This window comes from Notolepis coatsorum (assembly GCF_963971535.1).
Source record: "Notolepis coatsorum genome assembly, chromosome: 12".
In the NCBI taxonomy this organism is placed as follows: domain Eukaryota; kingdom Metazoa; phylum Chordata; class Actinopteri; order Aulopiformes; family Paralepididae; genus Notolepis; species Notolepis coatsorum.
The window spans coordinates 86,828,956-86,849,323 of record NC_140176.1 but is presented as its reverse complement, the minus strand read 5'-3'; the positions used below and the strand labels follow the sequence as shown (position 1 = coordinate 86,849,323).

The 20,368-nt window shown below is 40.1% G+C and overlaps 1 protein-coding gene across 1 annotated transcript in view; it reads left to right on the top strand.

Annotated features, from left to right (window-relative positions):
* Positions 1-20,044, top strand: part of LOC311237958 (5'-AMP-activated protein kinase subunit gamma-1-like) — a gene marked incomplete at its 3' end in the record, with an annotated part of 75,676 nt that extends 55,632 nt beyond the window's left edge. Inside the window, exons 8-13 of the mRNA XM_084325932.1 lie at positions 4,341-4,506; positions 8,998-9,035; positions 11,006-11,152; positions 11,548-11,641; positions 16,481-17,158; positions 20,031-20,044. Of these exons, the coding sequence (XP_084182058.1) occupies positions 4,341-4,506; positions 8,998-9,035; positions 11,006-11,152; positions 11,548-11,641; positions 16,481-17,158; positions 20,031-20,044 (1,137 nt within the window). The remainder of the gene's footprint in view (positions 1-4,340; positions 4,507-8,997; positions 9,036-11,005; positions 11,153-11,547; positions 11,642-16,480; positions 17,159-20,030) is intronic.
* Positions 20,045-20,368: the final 324 nt, after the last annotated feature.

Sequence of the window (20,368 nt, the reverse complement as noted above, 5' to 3'; positions counted from 1 at the left end):
GTAATATATACTACAGAGTACTATATTTACACTAGTACTACATACTACAGAGTACTATATTTACACTAGTACTACATACTACAGAGTACTATATTTACACTAGTACTACATACTACAGAGTACTATATTTACACTAGTACTACATACTACAGAGGACATACTACATAGTACATACTACATACTACAGAGTACTATATTTATACTAGTACTACATACTACAGAGTACTATATTTATACTAGTACTACATACTACAGATAACTATATTTATACTAGTACTACATACTACAGAGGACATACTCCATACTACATACTACATACTACATACTACAGAGTACTATATTTATACTAGTACTACATACTACAGAGAACTATATTTATACTAGTACTACATACTACATACTACATACTACAGAGTACTATATTTATACTAGTACTACATACTACAGAGTACTATATTTATACTAGTACTACATACTACAGAGTACTATATTTATACTAGTACTATATACTACAGAGTACTATATTCATAGTAGTACTACATACTACAGAGTACTATATACCAGTACTACATACTACAGAGTACTATATTTACACTAGTACTACATACTACAGAGTACTATATTTACACTAGTACTACATACTACAGAGTACTATATTTATACTAGTACTACATACTACAGAGTACTACATGTATAGTAGTACTACATACTACAGAGTACTATATTTATACTAGTACTATATACTACAGAGTACTATATTTACACTAGTACTACATACTACAGAGTACTATATTTATACTAGTACTATATACTACAGAGTACTATATTTACACTAGTACTACATACTACAGAGTACTATATTTACACTAGTACTACATACTACAGAGTACTATATTTACACTAGTACTACATACTACAGAGTACTATATTTATACTAGTACTACACACTACAGAGTACTATATTTACACTAGTACTACATACTACAGAGTACTATATTTACACTAGTACTACATACTACAGAGGACATACTACATAGTACATACTACATACTACAGAGTACTATATTTATACTAGTACTACATACTACAGAGTACTATATTTATACTAGTACTACATACTACAGATAACTATATTTATACTAGTACTACATACTACAGAGGACATACTACATACTACATACTACATACTACAGAGTACTATATTTATACTAGTACTACATACTACAGAGAACTATATTTATACTAGTACTACATACTACATACTACATACTACAGAGTACTATATTTATACTAGTACTACATACTACAGAGTACTATATTTATACTAGTACTACATACTACAGAGTACTATATTTATACTAGTACTATATACTACAGAGTACTATATTCATAGTAGTACTACATACTACAGAGTACTATATACCAGTACTACATACTACAGAGTACTATATTTACACTAGTACTACATACTACAGAGTACTATATTTACACTAGTACTACATACTACAGAGTACTATATTTATACTAGTACTACATACTACAGAGTACTACATGTATAGTAGTACTACATACTACAGAGTACTATATTTATACTAGTACTATATACTACAGAGTACTATATTTACACTAGTACTACATACTACAGAGTACTATATTTATACTAGTACTATATACTACAGAGTACTATATTTACACTAGTACTACATACTACAGAGTACTATATTTACACTAGTACTACATACTACAGAGTACTATATTTACACTAGTACTACATACTACAGAGTACTATATTTATACTAGTACTACACACTACAGAGTACTATATTTACACTAGTACTACATACTACAGAGTACTATATTTACACTAGTACTACATACTACAGAGTACTATATTTATACTAGTACTACATACTACATAGTACTATATACTAGTACTACATACTACAGAGTACTATATTTATACTAGTACTACATACTACAGAGTACTATATTTATACTAGTACTATATACTACAGAGTACTATATTTATACTAGTACTACATACTACAGAGTACTATATTTATACTAGTACTACATACTACATAGTACTATATTTACACTAGTACTACATACTACAGAGTACTATATACTAGTACTATATACTACAGAGTACTATATTTATACTAGTACTACATACTACAGAGTACTATATTTATACTAGTACTACAGAGTAGGGCTGGGCGATATGACGATATTATATAAATATCGGGTACAGTTCATTAACAATACACTTTTTCAACGTATCGTGGATATCGTGATGTTTTGCCCAATAGGATTGTGTCGCGTCAATCTGGTCCACACGTTACTCGTTCATATCTCAGCCTGTGTTGAGATATGCCCATTCCGCGGTCTGTTAATAAAGTTTTCAATCAGACAGATGTATGGAAAGGCTTTTATTATAACATTCGTTGAGGTAAAATCATTATGGCTCATTTAGTCATCCTGTGGTGCACTGGTCTCCTACTAGTCGGTTGCGGGGAGCTAATGTAAGTAGCTTTGTTGATGTCAGCACACCGGACATTCAGGAAGTCAAAAACTAATGGCGCTTGCCGATTGGTGCTAAGAACAGCAGGGCGGGTGCAAGCGGTGTGACGTAATTGGCAGACTCGACTGTCAATCAAAATTATTCTGTTGTCCGTCAGAATGAATGAATGAAAACGTTATTAACATATTGCAGAATGGGTACAATACAGTACAGGAGGATGAAGACCAGAAAAAGACTTTCGGCTTTTTTACATAAGGGTCCTCCATTTTCAATTCATCAAAACATTTAGAGACATACAAATATACAGTAGTTTCATAAAAATGCTATTGATTGATTGATTGATTTAAAACTTTATTAACATATTGCAGAATGGGTACAGTACAGCTCAATACATACAATTGTTAAGGGGATGCAGACCAGAGAAAGACTTTTGTCTTGTTTACATCAGGGTCCCCCATTTTCAATTCATCATATTTCATATCTAAATCATATAATATCTCATTGCTCATTTCTGCTTTGCACTATATAGTACTGTACATTAGTACACTGCATAGTATTGTATATTATATGGTAACTCAGAACATTTTACATATGTCTATACCGAACACTGTGACCTCATTTTCTTCTTCTAAACTACATGCTATACTATGTTATTTGATACTATCTTGTCTAGCACAGTCTCTGGAGCGTAACAGTAAGAAGCATTTTGTATGAAAGTATTCTGTACTTCTGTATGACAACTATTAAAGAAACTTGCTAAATATATGCAATATATTATAATCTAATAATCCAATAATCTAAATCTAATATATAATATAAAAATGCTAAATGCATGGGTATTTTATTTTGTCTTTAATGTTAGCTTGCAAACTCAAATACTGTCTTGGTAAGCCTCATAATGAATCGTTTGGGGTCAAAAAGAAAAACATTGTGATGTGTATCGTGTATCGCCGAAAGGTCAGAAAATATCGTGATATCATATTTAGGCCATATCGCCCAGCCCTACTACAGAGTACTATATTCATACTAGTACTACATACTACAGAGTACTATATTTATACTAGTACTACATACTACAGAGTACTATATTTATACTAGTACTACAGAGTACTATATTTATACTAGTACTACATACTACAGAGTACTACATGTATAGTAGTACTACATACTACAGAGTACTACATGTATACTAATACGACATACTACAGAGTACTATATTATATGAATAACCTACAGAGTGCTAGATTATAGGAATACTTTACAGAGTGCTAGATTATATGAATAACCTACATAGTACTAGATTATATGACTACCCTACAAAGTGCTAGATTATATGACTACCCTACAGAGTACTAGATTATATGACTACCCTACATAGTACTAGATTATATGACTACCCTACAGAGTGCTAGATTATATGACTACCCTACAGAGTACTAGATTATATGACTACCCTACATAGTACTAGATTATATGACTACCCTACATAGTACTAGATTATATGACTACCCTACAGAGTGCTAGATTATATGACTACCCTACAGAGTACTAGATTATATGACTACCCTACATAGTACTAGATTATATGACTACCCTACATAGTACTAGATTATATGACTACCCTACAGAGTGCTAGATTATATGACTACCCTACAGAGTGCTAGATTATATGACTACCCTACAGAGTACTAGTCATAGTTTGAGTGAGGGCCATGCTGTAGGGTTCTGGCGTTCGGGGTGTCGTCGTTTGATCAGCATCAGTATCTTTGCTCTGGTAGCATCACCCATCCAGTCCATCCACTCTGGTTCCACTCAGGTGTGTGAGATGCCCAAGCCAGCCTTCATGAAGCAGAATCTGGAGGAGCTGAGCATCGGGACCTACAGTAACATCGCCTTCATCCACCCCAACACGCCCATCATCACCGCCCTCACCCTCTTCACACACAGGAGGGTCTCCGCTCTGCCTGTCGTGGACGACCACGGTGAGATACTTTATTATAAACCATAACGCTAAATTATCACACAGCCCTAATAGCTAGATGGATGGATGGATGGATGGATGGTTGCATGGTTGCCTCCGCCACCAGTGTGTGGATGTGTGAATGAATGGGTGAATGTGAGGTATAAATTGCTTTGGATAAATGCAGTCCATTTACCAGAAGATAGACAGATGGATAGATGGGTAGGTAGCAGTGGAGGTTATTCCATGACAACACGTGAGGCAGAACTTCACTCATAATTATTATTAATTTACATATATATATATATATATATATATATATTATTTTTATTTTTATTATTATTATTATTATTATTATTATTATTATTATTATTATTATTATTATTATTATTATTATTATTATTATTATTATTATTATTATTTTTTTTTTTTTTTTTTTTTTCCTCTGTAAAAAAAATGTCAGTGAATTTTTTTTTCTTCAAAAATGGCCAAGTGACAGCTCTGAGCTCTCTGATCAGGCCTGCTCACATAACTGCAGTAATGGCGAGCTGTCAATCACTCAGTGCAAATAAACTGCACGGGTTGATTTTAGGAATATTATTATCCAATCAAAATAGGCTATTTGAGCTTCAAAAACGTCATCTAAGCCCGGCCCGTGCAGTTTTGCGCGCGCCACTCACGAACGCGGGTTAAATGATTGACAGCCCTCAACGTTCTGACACTCAATCAGAGAAGACCTGCGTGACTGTGATGATGTCATCACCAGTGATCTCTGGCTGCTGTAGTAACAGTGAGAACTGCAGTGAAATTTGAGAAAAGAAAAAAAGAGATCAGCCTAATATAATAATTAATTCATCTTTTGATCTTTATTGTTCAACTGTATTGTGCATCGTTTTTTTATATATTTTTTTATAGTGTAGTTGACCGTAGCGTGGTCACTAACTAACGCCAGTTGTAGCCAGAGAAGGCTCTGGTAGGCTCTGGTAGTAGCTACTAGCTAGCTTAGTTAGCTTCCTCGTCCTGCTCCGAGTGTTAAGGCGACATGGCCTATTGTTTACACTTTCCATGGGATAAAAGAACGTGTCTCGAGTCGGACTTGTCACGATGGAGAAGCTGCACTATTCAACGGAAGATGAGATCGGTCGAGTGAGTGCTTTCTCACTGCTTTGGCTGTTGTGTTGACTTGAATCGCTTGGGTGACCACCTAGTTGGACAGTCCCAAAAATGGAACATTTCGCAAAAGACTGTTGTTTGCATTTCTGGATTTGCAACATTGAATGAAATATCGATGGATGGATTTTATATACAAGTGATCAAGAGACTAGGACACTATTTCCTCATAAAGAAGTAACGTCAATGGTGACTGGATTAAAAATATATATATATATTTTAGTAGCTGTGTGGGTCTGTGTTGATTATCAATTATTTGGCTGTATTTTACTCTGTGGCTAACAAGCGATTTCTTCTGGACCGCTGGGTCCAGTGTGTGTGTGTGTCGGTGGCTGAAATGCATGCGTTTACTTTCGAATTACCCACGTAATTGTCCTTTTAAGTGTTACTCTTGTTCACGTTTCCCTCAACGCTGAGCTGCTTTCCTGTTTTCTCAGAGAAAGTTGCCTCCACTCACAGAAACAACAGTTCAGTCTGTGTGATAGTGAGGCCTTTTGATTACAAAGCTATTTCTGGGAAGGGTCAGGAGAGCATCCTAGTGATCACTAATAAAGCCCTTTCCTATGGCATTCAGATTATTTGTTGTTTTTGAGAAATGAACACCAACCTGTAGAATTAGTTTGCAACTCTAATACAGTTCAATGGGGTTTGGAAGCATTTCTCACAAGACACTCACATATTCTTCCAGACATCAGGAATAAGAATAAGAACTGTTTGAATGGCTTTGTATGTTACCAACTGTCAACTTCTCACAGAATGTTTAGAATCTTTCTTCCAGCAAGACAGCAGGTAACCATGGTAACCACTCCATAAACATTCCACGCAGGGCAAATGCAAATGCCAAAAAAAAGCATGTACCATTGACTCACAATGGTCTGTTTTATTGAAATCGTCACAGCAGTAGTTTGTTTATAGTTCAGAAGTATGATATTTAAACATGGTCCCCAAAATTAATGGAAGCGAATGAGGAGCCTGACACCTGGTAGGAATGGGGGTGTTGCAGCCTTGTGGATGTTTTAAAAATATAATTTAATATATAATATAATATAATTATTTGTGCTTCACCAAAAAATTTGGTCAGTAGCCGCCACTGGTAGGTAGGTAGGTAGGTAGGTAGGTAGGTAGGTAGGTAGGTAGGTAGGTAGGTAGGTAGGTAGGTAGGTAGGTAGGTAGGTAGGTAGGTAGGTAGGTAGGTAGGTAGGTAGGTAGATAGATAGATAGATAGATAGATAGATAGATAGATAGATAGATAGATAGATAGATAGATAGATAGATAGATAGATAGATAGATAGATAGATAGATAGATAGATAGATAGATAGATAGATAGATAGATAGATAGATAGATAGATAGATAGATAGATAGATAGATAGATAGATAGATAGATAGATAGATAGATAGATAGATAGATAGATAGATAGATAGATAGATAGATAGATAGATAGATAGATAGATAGATAGATAGATAGATAGATAGATAGATAGATAGATAGATAGATAGATAGATAGATAGATAGATAGATAGATAGATAGATAGATAGATAGATAGATAGATAGATAGATAGATAGATAGATAGATAGATAGATAGATAGATAGATAGATAGATAGATAGATAGATAGATAATCAAACATCATAGCTAATCAATTAATTACATGAGATTATATCAATAATCTGTCAAATCAACTTGTTAGGGGTGCCAACATGCATTGGTTTTAATTCATCATCAATTCATTGGGAGTGCATGCTCTCCCAACAGTAACCTGAGTTACAGTAGGTAATTGAATTGGCTATTAATAAAGTCAGAGATTGTAGATTAACACATTGTGTGCCAAAAACGTGATAATTCATTATTGCCCGCCATGCGTTGTGCACCAACAACGAATAAACACGTTTTTGGGATCAATATTTCATTTTTCCGCCATGGCATTCATAATTTATCCAGCCTCCCTCCGGGACCGCAGCTGGACCCTGTCTGATATTGCAACGCCTCAATACCGCCGCCTGGTGGATGTCGGGCGAGTTACACTCCAAGTCAAACCGGAAGTGGTGCTCGGTGCATCGAGGAAATTCCTCCGGCAGTAATATATTGTAACGTGGATCTAGATACACACTCGAGTGCTTTCGAAACGCAATAATCAATATGATTTCGGCGTTTATTGCGTCATACAAATGGGAAATGGATCTAGCAGATCGACGTCAAATAATTGGAATATTTTTCCTCCAGTCTCATCGGCGAACGGTAAGAGGAATATAACGTTATTTTCAGCCCGATTGTTTATTCATTTCACGGCAATCCATCTGATCAACATATCAACCCATACTAAATAAAGCCGTTACTGACGATCAAGGAATTATAAACGACCCCCCCCTTTCCTTCACGCATGATGAAGCATAATGTATACCGATCATATACATTTGAAATTTTTAACATAGCGTGTATAGGAAAGAAACGGCAATCGATAATCTATCATATGCGTCAGGGCCTATAACTCACGTTTTAGGAATTACTGCAAAAAACCTTAAAAACATACTTATATTGGGCGGCTACGTGGCGTAGTGGGCAAGGCGCTCGCCACGAATGCGGAGACGCTGGGCTCGCCTGTTCGAGCCCAGCGCTCCACATTGCTTTCAGTTTAGCTGGTCGTTCATACTAATACACATTGGCCGTATTAGGGGGTGGGAAACTGATGGGTGGGGATCGGGCGTTGTGGACAGCGACTCCTACAGGTCGGTTGGTGCGCCAGCGCAGTAGAATCAGGAAGTGTCGGGGGCAGCGTGAGCCTCCCACGCGTTACTCCTCGCCACTGAGAGATCGAGCTGCGCAGGTGAAAAGATGCGACTGCTGTTACCTCAAGTACCGGAGGGGACTTGTGCTATGCATGACTTAGTCCACATTGCAGCCGGCTTGTGGGAGGCAAGAAACAGCGTTCGTGACAGGGGAGGGTTGAATTGGATGATACGAAATTGAGATGGGAGAAAATATAGAAAATGGGAGAAAAAGTGGATCAAAAAGAAAAAACATACTTATATTCTCGATGGTACTAACACGACAATGTATGAATGAAAAAATATAACGTTTCCACATCCGGAACGATAGATACCCGATGTTGAATGGGCCATAGTAATGTCGATATAGCTATAATATTTAAAAAGTTATAGCCCTGCAAAGAAGGTAAACATCTCCATAGGGTTACAGCACTGGCAGACTGGGCATAAGGATGGGTACAATGCACGGCAGACAATGTGTTAAGCGGAATCTAGTAAAGATTTATGAAATGTGCTATATAAGTAAAGTTTGATTGATTGATTGTTTTGTGGTCTGCCTTGTCTTTTCCTTGCAGGTAAAGTGGTGGACATCTACTCCAAGTTCGACGTCATTGTAAGTAATCACCACATGAACTGTCCAGTAGGTAAACATTACTGCTGTCTCTGTATCTCCTGTAGCTGAACATCATGATGCAGATCATCATTGGCATTGGTTGATTTTTAAAGCCCTTATCTATACCGGTTTGCATAGAAAGGGGAACATGTTCCGCCCATATTACCTCATTTAAATATGCGCTAATAGCACCGGATGCAATGCTGATGGAACGCAGTTACCACCTCATTTCACCCATTGCGCCTCCTCTGTGAATAGCAAACTGTGTTTCAGAGCTATATTTTGCGCCGGCTTAGCGTCAGAAAAAGCAGCGCAATCCCTTTGTGAATTCGCCCCCCTGGGACTTTGAAGTGCTTTGGATGTGGAGGGGAGGGCCAGTTGGCACGGGCTTGTCCTGAGAAACCTTCCTCTGCAGATAAAACGCAGAGTGAAGATGTGTGAGAAAGTAGGTAGTAAAGTATATGTAGACAGGGCAGTGAAGGGATAGAAAAAAAAGGGACAGAGTCCAGAAAGTAAGGACAAAACTGAAACACCCATGCAGAGTGAAAAGTCTGCAAACAAAAATATAAATGAGGGGAAACAGGCAGGAGCGGAGGAGGCTGTTGAAGCACCAAATGCTGCCAATAAAGATGCTGAAGCTTCAGTGTTGAATAGTGATGAGGAGGTGATAGAGGGAGGAAATATCACTAAGCTTCCTGTACTAAAAAGGAAGAGTCCAGTTGAGAGGGGCTCTAATGCCAAAAAAGGGGGCAAAGAATATTGGAAGGAATAAACAGGTAGAGGAACACCTGTTAGAGGAAGGGGTAGGCATGGAGATACAGGAGGAGGAGGAGGAGGAGGAGGAGGAGGAGGAGGAGGAGGAAGGCTGGCCTACATCAGACACTGTGTGACACTGAAGCACATAGTGGATGTGACAGCAGGTCCTAAGACTTCATGACACAGAGGCAGTGTCTTCGTTACTGGGCTGGAGGTCAAGCCAGCACACCAGGGACATCTGAATGCTTGGCTAAGCAGACTCACAAGCGAGGAACTGGACATGTTGCAGGACTATGCTTTGGGGACTGAGGTGCCTGATAATAGGGATCCTTTCCCTCAACAGGGTCTTGAAGTAGAGTTGACCGGCTTGGTAGGGCCTTTGCTGGACTTTAATTCAAGCGAGGAAAAATACTTGTTTTTTAAACTGGATCATTATTTTTTTTTAAAGATTGTGTTTCTTTTAATATAAGGATGCTGAATGGGAGAAGGGACACTGTATGGAGAAAGACATTTGAAGTGGCAGTTGAATGTAAGCCAGTGTGGAGGGTGCTTTATAAAGCCCCACTAAATAAAAAGTCACGTGACCTGCAGTGGAGGATCTTGCAGGAAGAGCTGGAAGTCAACAGTGTTGTTGCAAAAATGAACACAGATGTATCCAACACGTGTCCTTTCTGTCAGTCGCCAGAGACAATTTTTCACTGTTACGCTCAATGTGGGAGACTGCATTTTGAAGCGATTTTCTTACAATGTGATGAGAATTGGTCAGTTAGGAGGTTTCGTTTTGGAGCTGGTTACAGGAGGGAAAATGCTGCAAAATGGCAACTTCTGAATTTTGTAGTGGGACATGCTAAGTTGTCCATATATAAAAGTAGGAAAAGCTGTATGGAAAATGTTTCAGGGGCAGATTTGATTCCTCTGTTCATTGCACTGGTGAAAGCGAGAATCTGAGTTGATTTTAGTTTTTTTCTTCTGATGAAGAATGTAGAAGAGTTCGTTTCAATGTGGTGCTATAATGAATCCATTTGTTTGTCATTGAGGTGGAATTGGTTTTTAATTCCATTTTTGCATAGCTTTTAATGCTGTCGAGTCTGTGATACTTTGTTCTTGTGTATTGTGTGAGATCTTTTCATTGAATGAATTGGATATTTATTGGTAAATAAAGGTGTGTTACAAAGAAAATCTCTCCCTCTGTGTGTCTCTGACTCTCTCTGTAGAACCTAGCAGCAGAGAAGACCTATAATAACCTGGATGTGACAGTGACTCAGGCGTTGAGGCATCGTTCCCAGTACTTTGAAGGAGTCATGAAGTGTAACAGGCTGGAGACACTGGAGACCATAGTGGACCGAATAGTGAAGGCCGAGGTAACACACACACACACACACACACACACACACACACACACACACACACACACACACACACACACACACACACACACACACACACACACACACACACACACACACACACACACACACACACACACACACACACACACACACACACACACACACACAGACACACACACACACACACACACACACACACACACACACACACACACACATCTGTTTTTGATGTCTCTCTGTTTCCATGTCTCTCTCACTCTGTCTCTATATTGCTCTCTCTCTGTCTCCCTCTCTGTCTCTCTCTCTCTCTGTCTGTCTCTCTCTCTCTCTCTCTCTCTCTCTCTCTCTCTCTCTCTCTCTCTCTCTCTCTCTCTCTCTCTCTGTCTCTTTCTCTCTACGTCTCTCAGGTCCATAGACTAGTAGTAGTAGATGAGAAGTCTAGAATCGTTGGTATCGTCTCTCTGTCAGACATCTTGCAAGCCCTGGTGTTAACCCCTGCAGGTACACACACACACACACACACACACACACACACACACACACACACACACACACACACACACACACACACACACACACACACACACACACACACTGCCAGACACACACACACACACACACACACACACACACACACACACACACACACACACACACACACACACACACACACACACACACACACACACACACACACACACACACACACACACACACATACACACACACACACACACTGCCACACACACACACACACACACACATGCACATATGTACACACACACACACATGCACATATGTACACACACACACAGACATATAAGCCCCTTTTAAACAGACATCCCACAATATTTACCATAAAGAAGAACCATAATTCTGCCATCGTTGTTTGTTTACACTGAACCAAGCGAAGGAGACATGTTTTTTTTTTATCAAATGTTTTATTTTCTCTTTTTTTACATGAAACAAGACAAACAATATAGTAACAGTAATAATCAACAATAACTCACAGGACAATAACAGAAATAATAATAACAATAATGACAGTCCGGTAATTAAATCAGAATGAAAATAGACTAAAAGACATAAAAATAATAAATACAATACATGGACACTCGCTCGCTCTCCCCCCCCGCCCTCAGGACCCCAACGTGGTCTATACCAGTGGTTCCCAAAGTCGGGGTCGCGACCCAAAGGTGGGCCGCGAGCAGCCACGGGTGGGCCGCGAGATGATTTAAAAAAAATAAAAAAATAAATAAAAAAAATGTTTATTTAATTTTTTATTTTTTATTTTTTTAATTATTATTTTTTTGTCAGGCCACTGAACTTAGAAGCAGGTCAGGACAGTGTTTCTAGTTGTATTCTAAAATTCTATTCTATTGTATTCTAAAATGTGACTATATGGTTTTATATTAACAAAATAAATAAACAAAAACGAAAAATCTACTTATTTCAACGAACATTTCAAACTAAATAACAGATTATGCACATAAAACGCTGAAAACAACCGAAGAAACAATAGTATTTTAATGAGGCTATTATTATTATCATTATTATTTTGCAACAAGTTAGCCCTCTCATAAATAGCACATATAAATGAATAACTAACTTGAACTAACTTAATAGGTGAAGTGATATTTGGCTTAAAAAATCGGTCGCCTGGCAAAAAAAAAAAAAAAAAAGAAGCCCGACGATGTGCATTGGGTTTGATAGAAGCAGCACGTCAGGCTGTGGTTCTGAAACAGGTTTGATAGAAGCAGCACGTCAGGCTGTGGTTCTGAAACAGGTAATGCAGCAGCCATGGTTATAGAAAAATAAAACGTTTAATCCCCGTCGCCAGTGTAAAGTTTGGAAATAAAGGATCCAACACATTGATTCCATTTTGACTGTTTAGTGAACGTTTCCAGGCTTACAGATAGATTCCTGCTGTCATGGCTAAGGCCATGGTTACACTGGGGTAAAACAGCAACGTTCTATTTTCGAATGATTACGTTTGCATGTCCAAGTTAAAAAGAAACACAGTTTTGGCAGGAAAATGCGTTTTCCTAGTGGCAACGCTCAAAAGGTGTTTTCGTTTTGGAAACTCGCCGAAACTCGCCGACAATGGTGCCATGTAATTTGCGCGAGCCGGATACGCAGCTGTTCTGCCCAGTGCCCATGCCAGGGTTTCCGTTAGAATTTCTTTTTGCAGGTCTGAGTGTCCGGTAGATTTCAATCTACCGGACAAATGGGATAAATTCCGGTCAGAGTTTATTGAGCTTAAAAACAATTGATAGGCCTATATAAAGAATGACATCATCAAGGCATTTATAATATTTTAACTTAAAACTAGGCTACTTTTGCGTATATAGTCATTAATATATTCCAAATAAAATAAGTCCCTCGAGACTTCGTGCTGCTGCCGACTTGAGGTGTCGGTGGGCAGTCTGCCCGACCTTAATAAACAGCAGTCTGTTATAATCACATTTTTATGAGCTAACGAATTCCGTTATATTGGACATTTGTATTAATTATATCAAGCGAAGAACTGAGAAATTTGGCAGAGAGAGACGGCAACATTATCGTGGGTTTGCGCCGTGATGTATATCTCCACCTCCCAACGACTTGGTGCTGCTCATAATGTCCGGTGAAAATAATTCCCTCTAAGCACAATTTGATTATTTGAATTGTATTAAAATAGGCTAATATTAAATAGCCTATGCGATGAACGAAACAATCATTACATTTGTCGTTGCTTCACCAAGCAGCCGGTCTAATAATGACATCCTGTTGTCAGCGCAAGCTGGCTGCTGATATATTTACCTGAAGCATGGAGCAGGCAGAGTGGTGTTTTTAGGTCCGGTCTGGAAACCGCTCAGCAGCGCCCCCACCCAACAGCTGAATTGCCAATGGCTGAATTGGAGTACTGCACCCTGCCAAGCCATGCTTCTCACAAATATATCAGCAGCCAGCTCGCGCTGACAACAGGATGTCATTATTAGACCGGCTGCTTGGTGAAGCAACGACAAATGTAATGATTGTTTCGTTCATTGCATAGGCTATTTAATTTTAGCCTATTTTAATACAATTCAAATAATCTAATTGTGTTTAGAGGGAATTATTTTCACCAGACATTATGACCGGAGAGATTAAATATGTCGGACTTCAACAGATTTTGCCGGTCAAATACCGGTAATTACCGGCTAACGGAAACGCTGGCCCATGCGCAGTAGAGACCTGCACGGTTATTTCCAGTGTTTATAGCAGAGCTGTCCCAAGTAGCTGCGGCTACCAACGTGTTGTCAAGTTATTGTTATAAGGAACTCAGTACTCCAAACTACAACAGTCTGCATTCCCTTAACAATTGTTTGTATTGAGCCGTATTGTATTGTACCCATTCTGCAATCTGTTAAATAACGTTTACATCCATGTATTCTGCTAGCATTAACGTTACTACGCTGCTAGCCACAATGCTATACTGTTATAATGGCATATCCCAATCATGTTAGCACGTAAGCTAACTAAATCTGCGATCTTTGTGTGAGACTAAACTCCGCTCTTGGTGGTCAATTGTGTTGATGTTAGTTTTGTTTCATCAACAAATCATCAACAAATGAGGCAAAACACACAGTGAATGTATCCGTTTTTGTTTATTGCACTTTATTTCTTGCTGAAAAATAAATGCTATGTAGCTAAATGGCTCATGCGAGGTATAAAGATGGTGGCTTTTCTGAGATTTTGAGCAGGATGTGGAGTGACTCGTTCAACCTTTCTGATTGGTTGAAAATGGCCTTCATGTTTGAACTACATCGCCACCTACTGCTTTGGCATTGTACTACATGTATATACATCACTCTGTGGTCAGGAGACAAAACGATGTCTAACTTGCCTGCCATTACATAGCGTTCTGAAAAACGAAACTGAAAACTGAAAACGAAACTGGCCCTAGTGTAACCGCAGCCATCGTTGTTTGTTTACACTGAACCAAGCGAAGGAGACATGTTTTTTTTTTATCAAATGTTTTATTTTCTCTTTTTTTACATGAAACAAGACAAACAATATAGTAACAGTAATAATCAACAATAACTCACAGGACAATAACAGAAATAATAATAACAATAATGACAGTCCGGTAATTAAATCAGAATGAAAATAGACTAAAAGACATAAAAATAATAAATACAATACATGGACACTCGCTCGCTCTCCCCCCCCGCCCTCAGGACCCCAACGTGGTCTATACCAGTGGTTCCCAAAGTCGGGGTCGCGACCCAAAGGTGGGCCGCGAGCAGCCACGGGTGGGCCGCGAGATGATTTAAAAAAAATAAAAAAATAAATAAAAAAAATGTTTATTTAATTTTTTATTTTTTATTTTTTTAATTATTATTTTTTTGTCAGGCCACTGAACTTAGAAGCAGGTCAGGACAGTGTTTCTAGTTGTATTCTAAAATTCTATTCTATTGTATTCTAAAATGTGACTATATGGTTTTATATTAACAAAATAAATAAACAAAAACGAAAAATCTACTTATTTCAACGAACATTTCAAACTAAATAACAGATTATGCACATAAAACGCTGAAAACAACCGAAGAAACAATAGTAGCTTTGGCATTGTACTACATGTATATACATCACTCTGTGGTCAGGAGACAAAACGATGTCTAACTTGCCTGCCATTACATAGCGTTCTGAAAAACGAAACTGAAAACTGAAAACGAAACTGGCCCTAGTGTAACCGCAGCCTAAAACTAGCACAACACAAACTTCCCCCGCTGCTTTTCTATATCACAGATAACAAGAGTGTCTTGCTCTTGGAGAGTAAAACATAGAGCGTCCTCTGTAGGTCAGACTCGGAACTAAACATTACCAACTCACTGAATAGAATGAACATAACGTCGACTCTGTGAACCATGGACATTACACCTTCCGTCACTTTTCTATCTGTTCATTGATGGGCGGACCAATATAGTTGCAGCCTTATTTAGCGCATGGCACAAACATACTTTTGCTGGTCTGGACTTGTCCTCTGAGCTCCTCGCCAGTTGAGCTTCTGGTTTAATCTGAAATATTTCTGAATCCTCCGCTATCGTTGTGTGTAACATGTCGTGTTGCCTCTAGAGCCTTCTTTCTCTCCTTCACGTAAAGTTAAAACTAAGTGAAAGTGAAATAAAAAAAATGGCTGCTGTCCACACGTTGTTTATAATGTTGTCTGATTTACACGGAGCCGCTCCATCACAGTATTTTACAAATTAGCGTTTTTTTTATTTGAATGTGGGCACTGATGTGTGCAAAAATGAACTAAATTTGTTTAATTTAAAAAAAAAATTGTTCTTTCTCTGTCTCTCTCTCTCCCTCTAGGTCTAGGTAGAAAGGACAATCTACTGACCCAGCCAGCCCCTGAGCCAGCTGGAGATGAGTCAGGGACAGAACCCGGAGCGGAACCGCTCTGCCAAGCTGAGAGTACATTACTAAACGCCCCACGGGAGCCAGAACAACTGGAACAGGAGCCAGTGGTGGAATTAGAGCCTGGAAGTCGGACACAGAGAGAGACGGAGACGGAGACAGAAGGGGAGACAGAGACAGGAGTGGAGAGACAGACAGATTCTGAAGTCAAGGACGAGACAGACAGAAAGACAGAGAGAGAGACACAGCGAGAGACAGACGGGCAGACAGAGACAGATGGCGGAGAGACAGAGGGAGAGAGAGCAACAGACACGGCAGAGGGACAGACCGAGGGTGAGACGGAGCCTGAGGGAGACGCACAGACAGAGGGACAGACCGAGGGTGAGACGGAGCCTGAGGGAGACGCACAGACAGAGGGACAGACCGAGGGTGAGGGAGACGCACAGATAGAGGGACAGACCGAGGGTGAGGGAGACGCACAGATAGAGGGACAGACCGAGGGTGAGGGAGACGCACAGACAGAGGGACAGACCGAGGGTGAGACGGAGCCTGAGGGAGACGCACAGATAGAGGGACAGACCGAGGGTGAGACGGAGCCTGAGGGAGACGCACAGACAGAGGGACAGACCGAGGGTGAGGGAGACGCACAGATAGAGGGCGAGACAGAGCCTGAGGGAGACGCACAGATAGAGGGACAGACAGAGCCTGAGGGAGACACACAGACAGAGGGTGAGACAGAGCCTGAGGGAGACGCACAGATAGAGGGACAGACAGAGCCTGAGGGAGACGCACAGACCGAGGGTGAGACAGAGCCTGAGGGAGACGCACAGACAGAGGGACAGACAGAGCCTGAGGGAGACGCACAGACAGAGGGACAGACAGAGCCTGAGGGAGACGCACAGATAGAGGGACAGACAGAGCCTGAGGGAGACACACAGACAGAGGGACAGACAGAGCCTGAGGGAGACACACAGACAGAGGGACAGACAGAGCCTGAGGGAGACGCACAGATAGAGGGCGAGACAGAGCCTGAGGGAGACGCACAGACAGAGGGCGAGACAGAGCTGGCTGTGGAGAGAGAGACAGAGGGAGAGACAGAGGAAGGTGAAGAGGATGGAGGGGTAGAAGAAGGTGAGACAGGGGGAGCAGAGGGGTCACAGGAGGGAACAGGAGAAGGAGATATGGAGGGAGAGACAGACGGAGGAGAGGGAGAGATGGAGGGAGAGACAGACAGAGGAGAGGGAGAGATGGAGAAAGAGACGGACGGAGGAGAGGGAGAGATGGAGGGAGAGACGGACGGAGAGAAGGCAGTGATGTGATTGGCCCATCGGGTTTGTCTCTGGACTTGTCGCGACCCGTTGAGGTCGAGGTTCGCCGGCAATCACAGGAAGAGGAAGTTGAGGAGCAGGAAGGGGAGGGATCAGGAGCCTCCGGGCTGACCTGGGATTGTCTCATTGGCCAGTGATCAGGAAGTGCAGGGATAATGCAGAGCTCGGATGGGCTTTCTGCCTGGAGGTGGGCGTGGCTGGATGACTCAGGGATTTAGACTCTCAGAGGATTTTTATTTGTGAAGTTAATCATTGGCGAATTTGGCGTCTTACAAGAATCTCCTATCTTACATTGTAATCGTTGCTATGGAGACAGAATGTATCGTGCTCAAAGTTACAACAGCCATATTGAAACATTTGTAAATTTGCCAAAATATAACAAAGATCCCTCTATTTCAGTTGTAGTGATTGTTAAATTCAGTTGATTCAACATATCTATTATCCATGTCTTTGAATTACAAACATATAGTTATAAATAGTTAAACATACTCTACCCCCCTCCAGGAGACATTCATCATAGTGAAATAGGGCAGCTGACATTGATTTGAAAACATCCCATAATAACATTGGCCCCAGAATGAAGAAATTGGCCAGTTTGACTGTCTTGGAGATCCAAACACATGTTCTTATCTGTCACATTTAGAACTACTGTGTTTGTGGGGTTTGTTCCTGTCTGAACAAGCTGTATGTGGGGTTTGTTCCTGTCTGAACAAGCTGTATGTGGGGTTTGTTCCTGTCTGAACAAGCTGTATGTGGGGTTTGTTCCTGTCTGAACAAGCTGTATGTGGGGTTTGTTCCTGTCTGAACAAGCTGTATGTGGGGTTTGTTCCTGTCTGAACAAGCTGTATGTGGAGTTTGTTCCTGTCTGAACAAGCTGTATGTGGGGTTTGTTTCTGTCTGAACAGGCTGTATGTGGGGTTTGTTCGTCTGATGTGGGGTTTGTTCCTGTCTGAACAGGCTTTGTTTGAATGATCCCATTATTTTTACAAGGTAAATATGACTCCATGTCTCCGTTCCGCCCTGTATCTGCTGAGCAGCCATCGTACAGCAGCATTGCTGTTAGAGAGTGTTTCATTACTACGATAAGGGATGCAGTCTGATTGTTTCATATAAAAGGAACAGAGCACTTTCTAAGTAGTTGACTTGACATATTCGATGACGTTATTAATGTTAGTGACACGTTTAAGCTAATAAACCATCTTGCCCAGCGTGTAAATAGAGAGGTCTGTGGGCCAGCTTACCTGTATCTAGCCTTGTTTTATTGTTGATGTATAGACATTAATAATGTATGGGGTTTGGTCAGCATATCCCCCACAATCCCCGGTTTCTGTAATGTCATATGGGCGTGGGCTCACCTTGAGCATCTTTCATTGGTGCCTGTAGCTACCCGATCTGCCCAATCTACCCTTTTTTATGTTAGGTTGCATACACTGTACGTGGCTTCAAGGCGATAGTGTCAATTGAATCTATGCATTTATACTGAACTGTTGGCTAGCTTAACCCCTTAAGCTCGATCGGGCCAAGATTTATTTCACGTAATAAATAGATCAATACAGTTCGTATTAATTAATGTTGCGTTTCTTTTTCAAATGTAGCCAAGAGTAAAGACCCTAACCCTATCAAAACAGCAGTCAATATATATATTATATATTATTGTATATTTTCAGCACTACGTTTGTTTACCAATGATTTTAAGTGTTATTAGCGAAATAGGAGTTTATACAAATCTCTGCACATTGCATTGGAAACCGGATGATTTAGACGCGAGGAAATTATGCCGCCATGAAATCGTTGATGATCGACCCAGGGCTTTCGATGGACGTAGAAATTTCATAAAACTACACTACCCAACCCAGCTCACACCAGCCGCTGTCAAAACTGCTTAAAATATTCGATGCGAAAAATATTGACGTTATTTTCGTGATTATATCTCACGGTTAGAACAAACCTGAACGTTATTGCCATAAAATACAACATATATTGTTTCTTTACCTTCGCAATCTGGTGAAAAATGTCGGAGCTATGGACATTATACAAAAGTAACTGTACTTACAGTAGATTTCATTCACGGTCTTTGCTGCCTGTTACGACGGAGACAGGTAGGTTCCAGTTGTGGAGTAATAAGTAGAGGCAGAGAGGGTTGTTTACTCGTTAATGGTGGTTCTCTTTATTTGTAGAACGGTACACCTAGAGTAATAGCAACATGATAATACACTGACGCAGGGTGTCTAGGAGAGAAGATAATAATGATAACAATAATGACAGCAACGTCCAGTGTCTGCGGTACCGCCGTGTAGAAGAAGAAGATGAGAAGATCCGACAACTGGAAGTAGAAAGACAGGGGTTTAAGTACGACCACATTCCTGACATACCAAGCATTCCAACGTGACAACCAATCAGGAGACCCAAACAATAAGTGACAAGTGACAGGGAGATAAGTGACAGGGAAGCCCAGTGACAGGTGTCAGAATGGTGGGTGGTTCTCAGGTGGGCCAGAGAACCCAAGCGTTACAGC